This window comes from Leptonychotes weddellii, chromosome 15 (assembly GCF_054177405.1).
Source record: "Leptonychotes weddellii isolate Sample4059 chromosome 15, ASM5417740v2, whole genome shotgun sequence".
In the NCBI taxonomy this organism is placed as follows: Eukaryota; Metazoa; Chordata; class Mammalia; order Carnivora; family Phocidae; genus Leptonychotes; species Leptonychotes weddellii.
The window spans coordinates 25,822,274-25,842,963 of record NC_138383.1 but is presented as its reverse complement, the minus strand read 5'-3'; the positions used below and the strand labels follow the sequence as shown (position 1 = coordinate 25,842,963).

At 39.9% G+C, this 20,690-nt stretch overlaps 1 protein-coding gene across 8 annotated transcripts in view; it reads left to right on the top strand.

Annotated features, from left to right (window-relative positions):
* MMD (monocyte to macrophage differentiation associated) overlaps positions 1-20,690 on the top strand; it is a 74,873-nt gene that overhangs the window by 3,354 nt on the left and 50,829 nt on the right. For 7 of the 8 annotated variants that reach the window (XR_014140529.1, XR_014140530.1, XR_014140531.1 and 4 more), the window contains exons 2-6: positions 4,770-4,851; positions 8,278-8,438; positions 12,244-12,318; positions 14,099-14,200; positions 16,275-16,344. Coding sequence is in view for 4 of the 8 variants with exons in the window: in XM_081805246.1 (XP_081661372.1) it covers positions 4,770-4,851; positions 8,278-8,438; positions 12,244-12,318; positions 14,099-14,200; positions 16,275-16,344 (490 nt within the window). In the remaining 4 variants the exon portion in view is untranslated. The remainder of the gene's footprint in view (positions 1-4,769; positions 4,852-8,277; positions 8,439-12,243; positions 12,319-14,098; positions 14,201-16,274; positions 16,345-20,690) is intronic. The other variant, XM_081805244.1, reaches the window with a different exon arrangement.

Here is a 20,690-nt window from a genome sequence, read left to right as displayed (position 1 = left end):
CTCTGAAAAACAAACTGAGGGTTCTAGAGGGGAGGGGGTGGGAGGATGGGTTAGCCTGGTGATGGGTATTAAAGAGGGCACATTCTGCATGGAGCACTCGGTGTTATGCACAAACAATGAATCATGGATCACTACATCAAAAACTGATGATGTAATGTATGGTGATTAACATAACAATAAAAAATTTAAAAAAAATCTCCTATTCCTCTCCACCACCCACGCTGCCAGTTCACCTTTGTCTATCTCTCTGCTTACACAATATCATGTGTACAGCGCTGAGGCCGGGGACCCACAGAGCTTCTACTGTATGGTGTCGGTGCATTCTCATTTCTCCAGCCTTGCCACCGAAAATCCAAGGAAAAGGATGCTCCTTGCTTCAGCTCCAGCCCTGTGACCACTGGTTAGCTTCACACTGATTATGTGATAAAGCACCGTATTCACAAGCGTTAGGAAGTCTTCCAGGACTGCCTGTTGCCTTTTTTTTTAAACATGTTCTTAGAGCATTGAATTACAGGCATAGGGTAGTCTTATATATATGCCTTCCCCCTTATTTGATAATTAAGTTAAATGCCGTCCACCAGTATCACCAGCTCTGGTAATGGACACTTTTCCTGAACACTATGCTCACTCATAAATTGGCTAATAATAAGGTGCTGTGTATAGGGGTTGGCTTATGTTCCTCCATCAAGTGCTGTTGAAAGAGCCCTTGGGAGGTGCCTGGGTGGCTCAGGCATTAAGTGTCTGCCTTCAGCTCAGGTCATGATCCTAGGGTCCTGGGATCGAGCCCCGCATCGGGCTCCCTGCTTAGCGGGAAGCCTGCTTCTCCCTCTCCCAATCCCCCTGCTTGTGTTCCTTCTCTCGCTGTCTCTCTATCTGTCAAATAAATAAAAATCTTTTTTTAAAAAAAGAAAGAGCCCTTGGAATAACCATGGTCTTAGCCTTTAAGAATTTTCTTTCATGAGACTCAAGGTTCTTTTGGCCCTAAGATTGCCTATTTCTCTTTGTTACATACAGAACCTGTTGGATCCCGAGGGGAACTAATTGACAACCGGATATCTCTCGGTTAAGATAAAATAGTTAAGCAACAGGCAGAATTTCTGTCTTTCTATTCATTCATTCATTCATTCAACACTTACTTATTAAGTTCCAGCAATAAGCTGGGTATTGTGCTTTGGATTGGAAATGAGATGGTGGACAAGAAGGCCTTTGCGGAATTCACATTACAGTAGGGAAAGATGAAATAAAAAAATACACATGTTGAAAAAACCCAGTTTTTACTAATTCTGATAAGGGCTCTGGTAGGGTGGGGAGGGCTGAAATGATATTTTAGGTAGGATGGTCAGGAAAACCTCTGAGGAGGTGATATTTGAGCTGAGCTTGACAGGTGAGGAGAGTTGAACCTCTGGAGAAGAATATTCTAGGCAGAAGTAAACAGCAAACACAAATGCCCGGAGCCAGATGAGACCTTGGTGGTTTGAGGAGCAGAAAGGAGGTGTTGTAGCTGGAGGGTGGAGAGTGAGAGGAAGGTGGCTCCCTGAGGCTGCAGAAGCGGTGGGGCCCAGCTTGTGGGCTACTTCGGGAAGCCAAAGGCAGGTTTTAAGCCAGAGTTGGGGTGTGTGCTGTGATCTGGTTTTCATAGACTATTGTGGCTGCTGAATGAAGAAAAGAGTCTATATGGGGACAATCAGGGAGACCGACTGAGATTTGTATTTGTAGAGACTAGAGATGTCAATGTCTTGATGTGTAAAGTAGGGTCTGTGGAACTGTAGAGAACTAGGCTGATCTGGAATATATTTGGAAGTAGTATTGACAACATTTGTATTTAGAGAATGGGGAAGACATAGGAATCAAGGCAACTTCTGGGATTTGACCTTGGGCCTCAGAGATATGCAGGTGGGTCATAGATTTACTTTCAGAAGGCACAGTGCTTTGGGCTATCTGTTCTTTCTCTCCAGTGTTTTGAAATTTTGTCATGGGAGGTTGGGGTTTAAGAATGCTGGGTAAGAGGGAAGCAAGAGAGAGTGTTGAAAGAGAAAGCGAGGAAATGAGTGAACAAACCTGACTAAATAATAGTTTTATTAGGGGTGCCTGGTGGCTCAGTTGGTTAAGCATTAGAGTCTTGATTTTGGCTCAGGTCATGAGATTGAGCCAGCTTCTGGCTCAGCGATGTGCATGGAGCCTGCTTAAGATTCTCTCTCCCTCTGCCCTTCCCCCATCAAAAAAATTAAATAATAGCTTTATTAAAGTGTGTTTCCCATATCCAGGACTAAATTACCTTCCCTCAAACCCTGAGAAACCTGATGGATACTCTCTTCTAGCATTGGAGTACCATTAGGGTTACTCCTTCTTAGTTAGAAGCGGCTTCCATAAATGAGTGCCGTTTTCTGTAACACTTGAGAACCTTTCTCATTCTTTTTGGGAGAAGAGAATAGAATAGGTTCATCGTGTGGAAGTAAATTTGCATTTTACTTCTGCTTTTCCATTTAGGTTTTAGGAATGATTTCTTCAGGAGGCTATGTTGGAGGCTTGATTGCATTGTAAATTTCTCAACAGAACACGTTGTGCAGTGGTTTTCACTGAGCCCCAGACTGTGATGGGCTCCTCTCAGTCTTGCTCTTCCCTTGCCTTATTGTGCAAATCCGGCTCAGGCCGTAAGAGACTACCTTAAGTCACGTAGGTGGGATATTTTTCTCTACAACTTAAGAGTTTATTTTTACTCTCAGTGATTCCAGGTGGGCAGGGACGAAGCTGTCACAAACATGGCCACCCAGCTTCTTTGCTTTTAGGAGAAAATGTGAAAGTCTATCTCTGTTGCTGTGTAATGGCTTGACTATTTTTAGATTGGGCTGCCAGAGATATAAATTGCTATTTTAGTCTTCAGCCTGGTGGTGGGTAGACAAACCCTACTTACTGCACCCTAAACAGAACACTCTCAATTTAATCTACCCTCTACCATCTTGGAGCCTTCCTCTTTACCCTTTAAAATTCCTGATAGGGTATGCTACTTATAAGTCTGTTGTTACGTCTGGGAGTGATGAGGTAGATCCTTGAATGCTTGGGATGCTTTTAAAGCATTCTCAAGAGTGCAGTTATTTTCCTTTTTACTAATAAGAGCTATGTAGCAACACTCTTGTCCCTTAGGAAATTAGTAAAGTTACTTAAAGGATTAGCAGGGGAGAAAAGATTTATTTTATCTATGTGCGAGAATAGCTTGGATAAATTCTGAAGCTGTTAACTGTACGTTTCTCTTAAACAGTTTTCAAACCATCTGGCAAATTCCATTCAGTAATATACATTCTGCACACTAGTTAGATAACTAACCCATTGATGGTCCAAGTGAAATATCATCACTGTCCCAGATTCATTCCCCATTGGATTTTCCACCTAAACTCTGTGTATTGGGTTGACAGGAACTGCCATTTTCTCTTTATTTATTTGCTCTAAGGATAACAGACCCTTTTAATTCAGGGAGAAAATGCTAGTCTTTTGTTCCTAAGCTGGGCATTGTTTAGGATGGCTTGACCATATGCTTCAGACCTGTCTCTGCCATTTGGTTCAGCCTGGTACCATTTTTCATCATGGTAATTAATAAGGTGTGACTGGTCAGAACTCGTTAATGGCAGATGACAAAATCTCCCCCTTTTCCCCCCATCTTAAAGTACCTCAAGCAAAAGGATAATTTATAGCGCAAAGCCTGCTGACGTCTTGCACAGGAATGCAGCGGGGCCTCGGAGACCTGAGTGCTGTGGGGGCCCTTTTACCTGTTTCTCTGCATCTGCTTCTTTCGGGCAGCTGCTTTTTTATCTTCCTGGATTTACATCTCCCCTTTTCCAGAGAACAGACTAAACCAGCATCCCTCATGAAACATGGCATGGGTGTGGGTTAGGTTTTGGAGGATCCTCACCTCCCTACCGAAGTGGAAGAATGCTGTTCATATCTTCAGGTCCCATGGTATTCATGGTTTTCACTGTATTGCTATTTCCACAAAGTTGGCCCAAAGGGAAGTATGGAATATGGGTATGTGTCTATATGTATAACCGATTTTGATATTTAGATACATACACACATTTGTATGTATGTATGAATTTTATAGCCAGGGTACCAGGTACTATATATTTGGGTTTGAAAGCAAACTGTTTTAACTCAGGAAGAATCCAGGTAAAAACATACCTCTAGTTTAGGTGGCCTAGAGGCAACCAGGTATCATTTATTTAAGCTGTCTGGTGCTGGAACAGGTAATGCAATATAGGGAAACTAGTTGGACGGGCCTGCTAATTGTGGAATGTAGGGTGTAAAGATCTCCATGTATAAAGCTTTATAAATTTTGAGAGAGAAAATTGAAACCTTGCATTGTATCTCTGGCAGTTACTGGCATTTGTAAAGTTTAGAAAGATTCCCTTGCCTTTTTTCCCTGAGATTTAAGATTTGGTTGTGCCTTTTTTTATTCATATGTATTTTTTTTTTAGCATGGGGGAGTATGAGTTGAAGGGGGTGGATGTGATTGATTTCTGTTTGATTTTGGTTGGTAGAGGTTTCTCTTTTGAATAAACTGAAAGAATACTTAATCCTATAAACTAGGGCATTTGCTTTTGGATCATGGCTTTTGCCTCAGTTTACACCTGTTCAGTGGCTTTGGTCTTGTTTCCGTAACTAGGTATTTCCAGCAGCTGCCTCTTCCATTAGAATAGACTAAACAATATTGGCAGCCTTCCCCATTGTTTTTTACATGCTTTGAGCTTGTCTCACGTGATGTCTTTTTGTTTGTCCAGGTTCATGAACCACCGGGCCCCAGCCAATGGCCGCTACAAACCAACCTGTTACGAACATGCTGCTAACTGTTACACACATGCAGTGAGTATGAATTTTCTGCCCTTTGTGTCCTTCCCAGAGGGCTCTGCTGGGAGGAGGGGCTATTATCTCTAGTACCCTCGGCCCAGTTAGTTGGATATACCTAGCTCTGTGACCTCACCCACCAGGGCATCAGTGTTGGGTCATGATACCAGAAGCTGTGTGAGTACATCAAACCCTTTGAGTGCTCGGCCAGCTCTGTCCATCCTAAACTGACTTTCTCTGACAAGATCTTCTGTAGAAGAATAATAATTAAGTACCCTAGTTATAGGAAAACCAAAAAGACAACTATTTATGAGGACTGTCACCTCTGCGATGAAGTGAATCACCTTTTCAAGACAGTCAGCTGTGTTCACGTGGCAAGGAGAGTCCACGGTGTTGTTGAAAAAGGTGTTTTTTCTTACCAACTGATCCCTTGAAAAAGGTAGCCACCCCGTCCCCACCTCCACAGCATCCACTGCTTTTCAGAGCAGATGTTATTCCACATTGTTAAAGAAAACTGATTTGATCCCTAAATTCTTAGTGAACTTTTTTCTTCCTTATAAAAGCAAAACATGCTCATTATAAGAAATTTAGAAAATACTGAAGAATATATAAGAAAAACAAAACTACCCAGAAATAAATTAACACTTTGGTGCATTTCTTCTATTTGCGTGCTGTGTTCATGAATATGTATTTTCATAGTTTTCCTATTAAGGTCGTATTATTGACATTTTCTTGTGTCATTATGAATGTCCCTTTATCTCTGGTTTCATTATTCCCTTTGAAAGTTGCATTTAGTGAGACTTCGGAGGGAAAGGAGGTAGCTGCTACATAGCTGAAGATAAGAAAAAGAGAAGGAGGCCAACTTAATCCTTTCATGAAGAGTGTTTAGCACAGGCTAATGTAATTATTTTAGACAGTACAAAACAGTGTTAGTACATATGTCATTATAATAAAATTTGTTTGAATTCTAGTTGTGCCTTTTCATGTCTTTAATCCTCTTCCCCAAAGAATAGTTACAGTGTTTTCTATAAAGAAACAATGATGCCAAATAAACCCAAATAAACTGGTTTCTAGTAGAATCCTTTATAATCTAATAGAACAATGCCATTTGGTCAGTCCTTAGCATAAATCAAACTTTATGAAGCATCTCTTTTATGTATTGTAATGGTGGACTTCAGATAATACTTATTAATACTGAAATATCATCCTAATTTATCACTGGATGTCCTTTTGTCTTGGGTGCTAAAAAGACTTTTATTTAAATAATTCATATGCTGGAATCTGGCTAAAGGGAAAAATTAGTACCTGACGTGCCTGCCCTGGATTACGTAAAAGAGCTTCAGTAATGAAATTTGGAGTAACCTCTCTAGTGGACAATCTCCCTGGACCCATGGCTTAGATTCTGGGGACAGGAAGGATTTAGTGGAATTCTTTAGACTTGAGCTGACCCCTGTCTTTGCCTTAGTGACACACTTATGTGGAGTGAGCTTTGACCAGAGGGTCAAAATGTTTAGAGTACCAACTTGGACTAAAGAATGCATGGCCTAATTTGATTGTCTTCGATACCTATCAGAATTTCCTTCTTTTATTCTTGAGCAAATATTTGATGAATTTAACAGCTAAAAGTAAAATTATTTCCAAAGATAATTGTCCAAGCCCATAAGAAAAAGTTTTGTGTTTGTATGTGTATATTTAAGTCTAGGCCAGGATTAGGATATAAGGAATATAAAAGTTTGAATAATTATTTGGCTTCTTCCTTCACTCATTGCTCCAATATACATCCATTATTTTTTCTATTTACCAACTACAAAACACTCATGAAAGTTACAGGTCCAGTGCCATGATAGTTTCCGTGCCACTGACCAATGAAAGTAATCAATGAAGTGTTCATTACTTAGCTTATATTGAGCACTTAAATATAATAGTTTGGCTATTGAGATGCACAGCTCACCTTTAGGAATATTATTTGCTGGAGATGGACTTGAGTGATCCCTTAATCTCTTCTGGGTATGTCATAAGTTAAGGAATACTTGTAAAAAACAAAGTTAAGGGAGAAACTGACGAAACCTCTGTGTTAATTTTTTAGAACAGAAAATGTCATCTTACTAAACTGTATCCCTGATTTTTGACTTTCAGAGAGCAGTAAAGTTTCTAAAACAGACAAAACAAAACAAAAACACTTCGAAGCATCGTCATCATTTCATTAAAGAGAGGATACTTTAACATGAGAAAGTAGAAAGGACATAATCTCAAAATAATTAAGTTCTGTCTTATGAAAAACTTATTTTATTGTCATTAATTTTCTCATATCGTCTGGGCCAATGAAGACTTCAGCATTTGAAAATTCAATGCTGATCTTATCTAGAGATATTATATTTTATTGCAAGAGGGCAAAAGTAGGTATCGGGGAAAAAAGATAAGATTGCTGAAGTTTGCATTCTTTACCAGGTGTGCTTATTCTAATATCTAATAAAGTACTTTATTTTTCCTGAGGATGTTTATTATTATAAAATGTTTACTACTCTTCAATTTTACTGTGAACCAAAAACTTCTCTGAAAAGGTGACATCTTCAAAAAAAAGTTTAGTAGTGGTACTCATACTCATACAACGGACATTGAAATTTGTGTCCATGTCGAGTATAAACTGGTACAGAAAGCAAAATTCTCTGTAAGATTATGGTCTCTTAAAATTACTCGAGTAGGTGAGAATGGATTACCCTTGCTTACTTGAAAGGTGCTATTAAAAATAAATAATCCAAAAATGCTTTCACCTGGCACTAGCTCCCAAATTGGTGGAATGTACGGATCCATACTAACAATCAGAACATGGCTTGTACAGTTGATTTTTGCATATGTGGTGTATATTTTAAGTACCCACTTTAAATCACATTAGAGAAGAGGATGAAATACATTCTTATGTAATGAAATTAGGATAAAAGACATCCGCTTTGCCACAGTTGCGTCATGTTGCATCCATCACCGCTTACTCGGTACCCAGGGGTGGGCGTGGGTCCTGGGCCCTGAACGGCACTCGCTGTGACCCGTGCTGTCGCCGACTGCTGCATCCACTAGAGGCAAATGTTTAAAATGATCTTTCTACGGGCGCCTGGGTGGCTCAGTTGGTTAAGTGACTGCCTTCGGCTCAGGTCATGATCCTGGAGTCCCGGGATCGAGTCCCGCATCGGGCTCCCTGCTCGGCAGGGAGTCTGCTTCTCCCTCTGACCCTCCCCACTCTCATGTGCTCTCTCTCTCTCTCTCATTCTCGCTCTCTCAAATAAATAAATCTTAAAAAAAAAAAAAAGAATTCTCTTTAAAAAAAAAAAAATAAATAAAATAAAATAAAATGATCTTTCTAAAACTGTCCCTGGGAAACCTGTGTATTTTGAACAGAGGTCTCAGTTTCGCCAAACCCAGGGTATTTACTGTTCTTTGCCTTTCCCTCAGTTCCTCATCGTTCCGGCCATTGTGGGCAGTGCCCTCCTGCATCGGCTATCGGACGACTGCTGGGAGAAGATCACCGCGTGGATTTACGGGATGGGCCTCTGCGCCCTCTTCATCGTTTCCACAGTATTTCACATTGTGTCGTGGAAGAAGAGCCACTTAAGGTACCGTGGATGGCACGCCAATTCACCAGATCAGAGTAGCAGACTCAGGGTAGCCTCCCCTACTGGCGTGTTTCAGTCAGGTTGAAGCTACAGAGTAGATAGACATTTTCTTGCCTCATAGACTATAATGCTATGCCATTATTCAGGAAATTTCCAATGGATTGGACATACTTAGAGGACCCCCATATGTATCTAAGAAAGCAGGCCTTTCTCAGAAGCCACCAACAAAACCACACTGCTTCCCCATGACTTATACATCATAAAATCCCGAGACCTGTCCTTTAATGTTATCAAGCGTAGCACATGTAAGAGCGCGGCGGCTGTGGGGAAGGGACAGAGTACGCTGAACTTGGAGGCAGCCCGGCCCTGCCACTCAACATTATGTAAGTCACCTGACCCCATGGAGCCTCAGTTTCTTCATCACTAAAACAGGAATAATAATGCCTGACTCCCAGGGTACTGTGATAGGTGGATGAGATAATGCCTGCCAAAATGATTTGAAAATTATAAATGACCAGGACTTTGTCATGTAAGCAGGTTTGCTACAGTTTGGGTTTACTGTTTTGCAAAGTTCGGCTTTCAGAATTAGGTCCTGTGTATCTATTCAAACAGAATTCACATATTAGCTGTCAGGTACTTTCCAACCCAAAGCAGGCCCACTAGCCTCCCAATAAGGACATAAAAGCATTCCTCCTTTGAGTGAAAGATTAATTTGGGGGCATACAAAGGGAGAAGCACACCATTTAGTTGCTTATGGAATACATTCTGTACAACCCAAAAGCACAAAATTTCTTTTCGTAAAAGGAGGATTCAGAGCAGACTTAGAGTGTTTTAAAATAATAGAATATAGCTTTTGATTTTACAGAATGCCCAAAAAAATCTCAAACAATTCAAACAATCTAATATTAAAAAGACGTGTTATTTAAGAACAGGGTTTGGGATTCATGAGATGATTACTGGTCTCCTTATAAGTAGAATCATAGTTTCAGAGCAGGAAGGATCCTTAGGGGACATCTAATTCAAACCCCTTGATTTTCACCTGGGGAAACTGGAGCTCAGATCAGTGAGACTAGCAGAGTCTGATCATTCTAAGACCTCTGACTCCCAGTCCTAGGGGTTTTTCATCCACACCCTTCTCAATACTGCTTATAGTTCCCAGCCTTATAGTTCTGTGCCTAGAAGGTGACCGTTCCTTGGGCCTAAAATAAAACCACAGCATTGGATCATGAGGGCTTGCTGGGGCATATTCACAAGAGAGCCTCAAAAGTACCTGTCTCCCCAGCACACACTGTCACAGAGACCAGAGGCCAGAGTACTTCATTATCTTCCTGGCACAATCCAACGCTTGTGGTTGCCTCGGCTGACTTGGCTTTGATGTCTAGATTTCTGAATCAATAAAGAGTTGTAGATGAGTCCTTCGGAATTCAGGGCCTCCCTCCCAGGGGCTGAAGAAGGTGTAATAGAAACCAGGCTCTCTTGAACTTTGAAATAGCACTGCTAGAATCAAGCCATATGTGGATTTTTGCTCTGGATTAATTTTTTTTTTAATATATATATATATATATTTTTAAGATTTTATTTATTTATCAGAGAGAGAGAGAGACAGGCAGGCAGAGGGAGAAGCAGGCTCCTTGCTGAGAAAGGAGCCCGATGTGGGACTCGATCCCAGGACCCTGGGATCATGACCTGAGCCAAAGGCAGACCCTTAACCGACTGAGCCACCCAGGCGTCCCTGGATTAATTTTTTTTTAATATCCAAATATAGCCTTATTTAGAAGGAAATGAGCATTTATTGAGTGCCTACTGTGTGCTAGATGCTGTGCTAATGAACACATGCTCTACGTGATCTCATTGAACGCTCACACATACTGTATGATAGAAATGTTGTCATTTCTATTTCCCCTGTGAGGAAAGTGAGGGTCAGAGAAGCCGGGGTGGATCTTGAATAAAATTATAGGTCTGACTTTACCTGCTGTAACAAGTGCATAGCAGTCTAGAAAGCTGAATTAGAAAGGCTCCAGACCTGGCTAGGAATTACAATCACCCAAAGAGTTAAAAAAAAAAATAAATAAAAGATTCTCCTCTTCCCTCCACCCTGTACCCCATGTTCTAGCCATTTTAAAAATTACAATCTTCTGGACTAGAGTTTATGGCTATATTTTATAAGCTTCCCAGGTGGTTGTGATATGCAGTCAAGTTTGAGAAGCATTAATCTAGTGTTTGCTTTTTTATTTTATTTTTTTTTAAAGATTTTATTTATTTATCTGAGAGAGAATGAGAGACAGCACGAGAGGGAAGGGGATCAGAAGGAGAAGCAGACCCCCCGCTGAGCAGGGAGCCCGATGTGGGACTCGATCCCGGGACTCCAGGATCATGACCTGAGCTGAAGGCAGTCGCTTAACCAACTGAGCCACCCAGGCGCCCTGTTTGCTTTTTTAGACCTGTGACCTAAATTATTTTCACGTCACTAACATATAACTAACAATAACTGTCACAAAAACATCCTCAGCTTGCTTTGGTTGACACTGTGTATGTGGTGAGGCAAAATCTTAATACTAGCCCTAAACCAAACCGCAGCTATCACCCTTGAATGCTGAAAATGGATTCAAGACCTTGCAATGCATTCATACTTTTAAATCACCTCAGTAAAGGGCAGATTCTGTCTAATCCATTGGGTGACTAGACCTCAGTGAGCCAGATCTTTGTACACCTCCTGAATTTTCAGTTTTGAAAGGAGGAACCCACTTAGAAATCCAGGTGGCTACCTGCTTGCAGCAAATGCGTTTTTTTGTTTTTTGGTTTTGGTTATTGCTGTTCCTAAATTAGTTTCTGAATTTCCTTTATTATAACTTACTGTATACACTAAGATATTTGAAGTGAGAGCTTCTCTGAAGACATTCTAGAAAGATGAAGAACTACTTCCTGCCCTGCATAGTGATAGGGGTTGAGGGGTGGTCTGCCCTCAAGGAATTTCATTTTTCTATTACATAGGATCTAAAAGAAATGGAAAACATCAGCCAGACAGATTTTGTTTATTTTAACCACAGATTTTGTTTATTTTAACCAAAATAAATTCAGAGCTCCTGATTACTGTGGGGTTCTGCCCCTGTATCTCATACATGGTGACTATCGTATGTGCAAGCTTAAAAATAATGTAAAGCTTTTACATGTGGCTTTGTATAATTAAAAATAGCTGTGTAAAGATTAATGGATAAAGAAGATGTGGTTCGTATATACAATGGAATATTACTCAGCCATCAGAAAAGATGAATACCTACCATTTACATTGACATGGATGGAACTGGAGGGGATTATGCTAAGTGAAATAAGTCAAGCAGAGAAAGACACTTATCATATGGTTTCACTCAAATGTGGAACATAAAGAATAGCACGGAGGACCACAGGGGAAGGGAGGGAAAACTGAACGGGGAGAAATCAGAGAGGGAGACAAACCATGAGACACTCTGGACTCCAGGAAACGAACTGAGGGTTATAGAAGGAAGAGGGGTGGGGAGAAGGTAGCTGGGTGATGGGTATTAAGGGGGGGCACGTGATGTGATGAGCACTGGGTGTTATATGCAACTAATGAATCATTGAACATGATATAAAAAATTAATGATGTACTATATGTTGGCTAATTGAATTTAAATAAAAAAAAATAGCTGTGTGACTTTGAAAGCCAAGTTATAACTTCCACAAGAAACTAGAACAGGAATGGAAATTACAACATGGTGGAGTGATAACCCATGCTGCCAGTCTGAAACTTTTCTAAAGACTTTGCCTAACATGTTTTTCCCCCCACTAGGACAGTGGAGCATTGTTTTCACATGTGTGATAGAATGGTTATTTATTTCTTCATTGCTGCTTCTTATGCTCCATGGTAAGATACGCCTTTCTGTTTTTGAAGGTAGTGTGTTTTGGGATAGAATTTCTGTCCTCCTTCCTTCCCTTCCTCCTTTCCCTGCCCCATGCGTATACCCCACCCCTCTCCCTCCAACACATGCATACATGTTTGTTTGTTTTTCTACTTGGGCCAGATTGCAGATTTTAAGGGAAGAATGTCACTGCTGTTCAGAATATATACCTGGCATTGGATTGTTCAAGAGGAAGTGCCAGGAACTTGTGTGTAGGTGGCAGCCTCATTTTGAAATATGTCACCTTTGCCTTCCATGTTCTTTCTATATACTGCGGCTGTTCAGAATACTTGGACATCTGATCATTTAAGTGGAAATGCTGTAAATATGTGTGAGGAAAACAGGCTCATTTTGGAAATTTATCCTATTTGTCTACAATTCACTCCACAGCACAGTAGCTGCTATATATGGAGTGCACTTCTCATTTCTTTAGCCGTACAAGTAAGAGAACTAATTAGTTAGCTATTTAAAACACCTAGTATTCTGGCTCAGTGGTTGGAGCCTGCAACTCTTGATCTCAGGCGGTTGGGGGGGGGGGCGGTGTGGAGGAGGGGGTCGTGAATTTGAGCCCCATGTTGGGTGTAGAGATTACTTAAAAAAAAAAAAAATGAAATACTAAAAAAAATAAAATACCTAGTATTCTATTCAATTTTTGCTCTTTCTGCCCTTTGGGTATAGGTCAGATAGAATCTTTTGTTGCCTGGAAACCTATGATTAAAGGAACATTAGATTCCCTCTATCAAGACATGGTCCAGTTTTAAACACTCAGAAATTCATTTTGTGAATTTCAACTGCAGTAGTCACTAGAAACAGCAGGCCTCTACTTTCTAACTTATGCAGCATCAGTCATTAAAAAGAAACCTAATTATCTGTTGGAGTAAAAAAGTGTCTTCTTTCCCTAATACTTGTCACTAAATTATAGCTCTGCATCATATTGGAGCAGGAACACTTACAGACTTTTGGGAAGTATTCCCTGACTTAAAATAAGGAAATAAAATTTTTAAAAGCTGAGGGATCAGATATTACAGTAAGCAACCCATTCACATGTTGTTTTCAATAGGTAGGTGGTGCCTTTTCTGTTTGGAAATAATTTTGTAGTCATAGCCGATCAGAATAACGTTTGGGTTTTTTTTATCATAGCTATTCTTAATATGAAATGAGTACAAATGAATTTGCAGCATCTTAAATTTCAAGCTTTACAAGAGCCCACAGTTAAATTCTGACAAAATGTCTTTCATAACATATGTTGAGCTAACTCTTCTCATGTTCTCCCTTGGCAGAGATATTGGGAATGGAGATACTTGGTCTATGTATTAGGTATCTGCTGTGGGTATGGGATCCTGGTTGAGGATTCTGTTCAGGGTACTCATTAAGCTTTGTAAGCAATCTGCTCCCAAATATATTATCAGAATTAAGCTGATTTGACAGCAGTCTGCCTAATAAGGAAAGTCGGGCATCACAGGTGTGGTGGGACTCACTTCTGCATATCTCCTTTTAGCTAGTTCTATTTTTAAACCACATTGGAACTAATTCTAAGTCTTAAAGGTCAACTAACAATTTTATCTTTGAATTATTAATTTTACCTAAATTGCCTGAATACCTCCATGGCATGTTGAATACCTTTTCATCCTGGTTTTATGCTAGCACTTGCTTGCCCAGTTTTCAAGCCTAGAGGAAAACACAGGTCCTGTGAATTCCCTTCATTTATCACTTCTGTTCTTTTTTGTCATGTTTACATTTTTTTAGGTTAAATCTCCGTGAACTTGGACCCCTGGCATCTCATATGCGTTGGTTTATCTGGCTCATGGCAGCTGGAGGAACCATTTATGTATTTCTCTACCATGAAAAGTAAGAGAAAATAATTTACATTTGATAGTTTTAAAATTAACTACCTAAATTTTGTTGATGTTACGACACAGTTTGCTTTATATTTACACTTCAGAAGAGTAGAAATACATAAATAGAATATATATTGCTTTTAACAAATCTTTGAAGCCATTTGGTGTTCATTATTGGTAGACAGATTGCTGTGGGAAGAACTAAATGGCACATGTGTGATAGGATGCATTTGAGGGACAGACCAACTGCCATTTTAGTCAGTCGGATGTCACTTCCCATCCTCAGGCGACTGGCCTTATCAGCAAACTAGCCTTTTCCTCTGTGATCCATGAGAATAAAAACTGCTTTTTGAGCTTTCAATGAAGATTGAAGATAATAGATAAGCACTGGAACAACACTTAACCTAGATAGGAACCCAGAAGATGTTCCAAACTAGGATTCCCTGAGAAAGGGGATATTTGGAAGAGCATCTGAACTCTTAATATCCTAACCATGGGGCACATTTTTTAACCCGTTATTTATAGTCCATAGTCATAAGTATTAAGCAATATAAAAAGGAAAGCTTATTGAAATTTAGCATCACAGCTCTAGAGGAGACCTTCAAAGTCATCTATTCCAGCTTCATGCTTAAAAAAATGAGACCATTTAGGATGTGCATCAAATTAGTGATTCATCTAGAATTAGGACCCAAGAGTCTTAGTTCTTACCCCATGGCTCTTTTCATTATTTCACATGCCTGAATTTGAGAAATTCACAAGCATGAAATCATTGTCCTTGAGTACAGTTTATTAGCTTATCTATTGTCATTGGCAGAATGGCTCTAAGAATTGAACATAATTTGTGTTTATCACAAAGTATTGTTTCCTCTTTTCAGAAGAAAATGGCAGTTTTCACTAACTTATGACTTTGAAATTCACTTAAGTTGCCTTTTTGACCACAATTAGCTATTCTGAGTGGTGTTATATGTATATATATAAATCCGAGGGAACAGTTTGCTTCTTGGGCTCAAACCCCTAACTTATATCCTTGGATAAAATAGAAAGTAAAGTAAAATAGCTATTTTTTCTCCTATTCCAGGCCTCCTTTTACACCAAACCCACAAACCCATTCTTCCCCAGTTCCCTGATAAGATTACTTCATAGTGGACTCTGAGTATAAAACACGGAGAATGAGATGTGAATGGCCCCTGGCCATTTGGTTGGGCAGTATTAGGGAGGGCCTAAATCATGCCAGGTACTATGCTAGGCCTTGCAGATACGAACATAGATGAAACTTGGCCCCTGCCTCCAAGGAACTTAGAGCCCACTTTGATTAGGCAGAAATGTGAGCTGAATCTTAGTACAGTGTATTTCTTAGCATTTTCAGACATTCTATAGCCTAATGCGATGAGCCTTACAAGTTGGAGTTTGTGCAGATGCAAAATAAAGAGACAAACAAAACTACATGCCCTTCATTCCTTAGGGCTAACATCCCTTTGCCACTGATAAACTCGGCCCCACGCAGCATCCCTGTCTGTCTTCATAAGTTCAGTTTTTTTTTTTTTTATTAAAGATTTTATTTATTTATTTGAGAGAGAGAGAGAGCACATGAGAGGGGGGAGGGTCAGAGGGAGAAGCAGACTCCCTGCTGAGCAGGGAGCCCGATGCGGGACTCGATCCCGGGACTCCAGGATCATGACCTGAGCCGAAGGCAGTCGCTTAACCAACTGAGCCACCCAGGCGCCCCCATAATTTCAGTTTCTTATAGCTGTGGATTGGAGTGGTGAGGAGGGCAAACACTCTGGAATTGGGAGGGGGAAAATGCATGGTGGATTGGATGCAGTAATAACACTTTTGGTAGCAAACATTTTCCAAGTCGCATGTGGTGTTTGATGCCATTTCAATCCTGTAAGAAATGCTAGTTCATTGTGACCCAACTATAGTATTTTAATTAGAGGCCTAGTGGTCTCCTGGGAAAATATATTCTTTGGAATAGTTTAAGAGTTTGCATTTCTTTTTCAAAAAAAAAGGTGGGGGGAGCTGGAATGGAAATTGTCATAAGTATTGTAGGAATAGATACAATTAACTGCCTTTCTATCCTGCAGGTATAAGGTGGTTGAGCTCTTTTTCTATCTCACAATGGGGTTTTCTCCAGCTTTGGTGGTGACATCAATGGTAAGAAATGGCTTCATAATTTTAACTATTTCACCTTATTTCCTTTTAAATTGTTGCGACTCTTCATTGGTCCATAGATATGATATGCAGCTTTTCTTTCTGAAGTTGTGACATCTCCATTAACTCCAAAGAAGAAGTATATAAATAATAAAGTGCCTGCAATTGATACTAGCTCCTGGTTGTAGTTTGGAGAAGTTATATACTGAAGTGTATTTCTTTCCATATGATAATCTTCTCTATGTGTTGCTTTTGGATAGCCATTCTGTTCACCCCACCCCTACCCCACCCTTCTCCCAAAGAGGCATGAGGTCACCTGCAGATAAGTATTTTTGCCTGAATTGTTTAGTGTCTTAACTATAAATCCATGGAGGAGGGTAAATTTTTTTGATGTCTTACAATGAAAAAAAAAAAAACCCTATAAATTATTGACTTCTTAAATCTTAAAAATTAGAAGGAACACAAGAGGTCAGTTGTGTCAACATTTTATTTAGTATTTCCCAAAAGTCTTCATTCTTACTTTTCTTTCACTTGCTTTTAAGTCATATATATTATTTCTCTTTCTCAGGAAAGTGCTTTTTTTTTTTTTTTTTTTTACTTTGCTTGAAAATTTCTTTTGAGGACTTTCATGGGTGGAAGTAACATTACCTATATTAGGCAGTCAGTGTGTATGTTTTGAACTGCCTTTCAAATTGAATTGCTGTTGAGAAATCTGTGTGTATCTATCAGTGAATTTGAAGGACAAGCATATCATTATAGCCTTGTGATCCCATCCAACTGGTTACTTTGTCCCATTAGCGTATGTAGGGCCATTAGTTCCAATGTCTTAGCTCTGCATTTTTTTTGGCATTAGCCACTATATTAATTAAGGAACTCATAATGTGTCTAGTTTGAATTCTTTTCTCAGTCTACAAAGGTCAGAAGAATTGTACTTATAATTTCACTCCTATGCCTATGAGCTAAGAATGTTTATAGACCCTACCTGGTCACAAAAATACCTGTAAAAGGTTTAAAAGTTATAGGCTTGCTTGTTTTTTTCAGAGGATAGGTCTTATGAGAATGTGTCAAAATATGTTTCTTTAAGGTAAGAGCTTTATGATAGCTTTAATAATTACCTAGTACCAAAAATAAATTATAGTTTAGTTGGTAAAGGCAACAGGGAAGAGTGAAGGGAGGTGAATGATGGAAACAAGAAAATCTGCCTTGAAGGCCGTATAGTTAGAGGGCAATTCAGGACACCCAGAGCAACATAAGCAAGGTTTGTGTGTGTAGGTTACTAATCATTATAGTAGAACATCAAATAAATTCCCTTGGAGAATCAAAAGAGCAGGTTTATCCATGTTTTTACTAGCCTAAATCTTGGCATTTTCCCAAGTCATACAATAGTCGGTGACTAACGTTTATGATAGTCAAAACAGGATGATCCTCACATTCCCCCCCCCCACCCCCGGTAGAACTTAGCACCAAGCAGGAACCTACAATTCATTTTAAATAAGAAACTATCATAAAGTTTTATAATGTCTTCGATTGGGAAAAACATAGGCTGCTATGGGAGCACATGACCCAAGCACTAAAGGAAATGTTCAAGCTGATTCATAAAGACAGAAAAGAGCCTAGGGATAGGAGGGATGATGCAAGCTGTATAGGAAAGAATATAGCATGAAGGAGGGCCTGGAGAGGGGGAAAACACTAGCACCTTTGAAGAATTGAAAATAGTTCATTGTTTGGAACATGAATGTGTGTACCTGTTTGAGTGTGCCTCTATGCTTGAGGTGGGTAATTACACAGATAGCATAAGTCTTGTAATAAAGCTGGAGAGCTAGACAGAGACCAGATCAAAAAGAACCTCATAAGTCATCTGAACTAACAGTGTGACTGGACACTCAAAGCTTTGATTCTGGTTGGGATATTGGGCTATCAGAGACTTATTCTTCTGCCATAAAGAATGATAAAAAACTGGGAAAGTATTGGAAACAACTGTTTCTTGGCATTGGACCACAGACACAGGACTGTGTCCCTTGAAGGAATAGAAACCAAAAGATGAGCTTCAAATTTGCCCCAGTTTTCTCCCTGGGGACGCTTTCCAAACTGCGACAAAATAAAGCGGAGCCAGAGAGCAGCAGTCAGGGTGGAGGGAACAGAAATCAGTATTTTAGCTACTGAGCCTGCTGCAGTTTTGGGGGAGGATTCTGGAGAAGAGGGAGCTTCACAGAGAAGTGTCTCCAGAAATCTACAAAGGGGTTTCCCTGAGTCCTTGCCCAAATACCACACTGCATCTGTGCAGGGCAAGTCTCTGCATGCCCTGGCCAAGAGTGGCTGTGGGACAGCTGTGGGATAATGGAGAGTCCAGAGGTGCCTGGTGCTAGAAGATATCAGAGGCCAACCAGCCACAGTGGAGACACCATGCTGAGCAACTCAGGTGTTCAGCTGAACCTAGCAAGTCGACCTCCACACTTAGGAGAACTACTCCAGCTCTCGAGTGAGGACTACCCTGGAACTGCCATAACAAAGCCCAGAAACAAACCGGGAAAGGATAAAATTGATCCTCTGTACATAAACTGCCTACCAGAACAAAACTCAACATTATTGAAAGGAAGACAACAAAATCTATACTCTCACAGCTTGGCATCCATTTATCCAAACAAATATTACTAGATAAGCAAGAAGCAAGAAAATGTGACACTACACACCTAAGGAAACACAAGTCAATAGGAACAGATCCAAAGATGACAGAGATGTTGAAATTAGCATACAAGGCCTTTAAAACGTAATGAGTAAACAAATGCAGAATCTCAGAAAAGAAATGGAACTACAAAAAAGGAACTGAGTGGAAATTCTAGACCTGAAAACAATATGATAACAAAAATTTTTTGAAGGGGTTAACAACAGATTGGGTACTACAGAAGAAAAGATCAATGAACTTGAAAATGCGTAGACATGCTACAGAGAGGGAGAAAATACTGGGAGAAAATACTTGCCTTCTCTGTATGTATCTGACAAAGGACATGTATATGGACTATATAAAATACTTCAAATGAGTAATAAAGAGTCAATCCTATAAAAATGGGTAAAACACTTGAACAGACACTTCACAAAGAAAGGTACACACATATCCAATAGGCCCTTGAAAGAGCCCTCAACATCATTAGTCATCAGGAAATGAAAATTAAAACCTCAATGTGCTACCAGAATGTACCCTGGAGAATTATTAAAATTAAGACGGACAACACCGAATTCTGGCAAAGATGTGAAATAACTGGAACCCCAACTCATTCTTGGGGGTAGTATAATATGGCAGAACTATTTTGGAAAATTATTTAGCTATTTATTATAAAATTAAACATAAATTTATGACTCAACAGGTACTACCCAACAGAAATGAAAACATATCTACAAAAAGACCTCCATAAGCCCCAGATGGAAAGAACTGATAGATTATATTAAATAAATCAAGGGAATGCTAAGTAACAAAAAGGAATGATTGATATAGCTAAGACATGTGGGGATCTCAGAAGTATTGTATTGAGCAAAAAAAGAAGCCAGGGGCGCCTGGGTGGCTCAGATGGTTAAGCGTCTGCCTTCAGCTCAGGTTGTGATACCAGGTTCCTGGGATTGAGTCCCACATCAGGCTCCCTACTCAGTGGGGAGTCTGCTTCCCCCCTCTCCCTCTGCCTTTCCCCCTGCTTGTGCACTCTCTCCCTCTCTCTCTCTCAAATGAATAAAATCTTTAAAAAAAAAACAAACCAGATAACAAAAATAGACATACAGTATAATTCCATTTATGTGAAGTTCTAAAACAGACTTAGTGTGTGGTAATAGCAGCAGTAAGAACAATGATTGCTTTGATGGAAGAGATTGTCCAGGATTGGGAGGGGGTGTTGGGGTAGTGGTCTCTCTTGATCGGGGTATGGGTTAGATAGATGTATGCATTTATCAAGACCCATGGTGTTCACTTAATATTTATGCATTACACTCTGTAAAGTAATCATCAATTAAAAAAATGACCCATTTCCCCTCTTCCCTCCCCCTCCCCCAAAGAAGAATGTAAGTTCAGGAACCAGACTGCCTTGGTTCAAATCCTGATTCTGACATTTACACACTACGTGGCCTTGAGCAAATTATGTAATCTCTCTGTTTAGTGTTCTCATCTATAAAGCTGGGATACTAACAGTACCTAATTTAGGGTTGTGAAGATTAAATGAGTAAACGTATGGGTACACTTCAGACAGTGCCTGGGATAGAATAAAAGCGTAATGACACAGGTAATGAAGAGAACGGGTTTTGTTTTAGGATTAACTGTAGTCTGGTTCCCCGAAAGTTGGTAAGTTAAAAGTGGTGTCTTGAGGAAC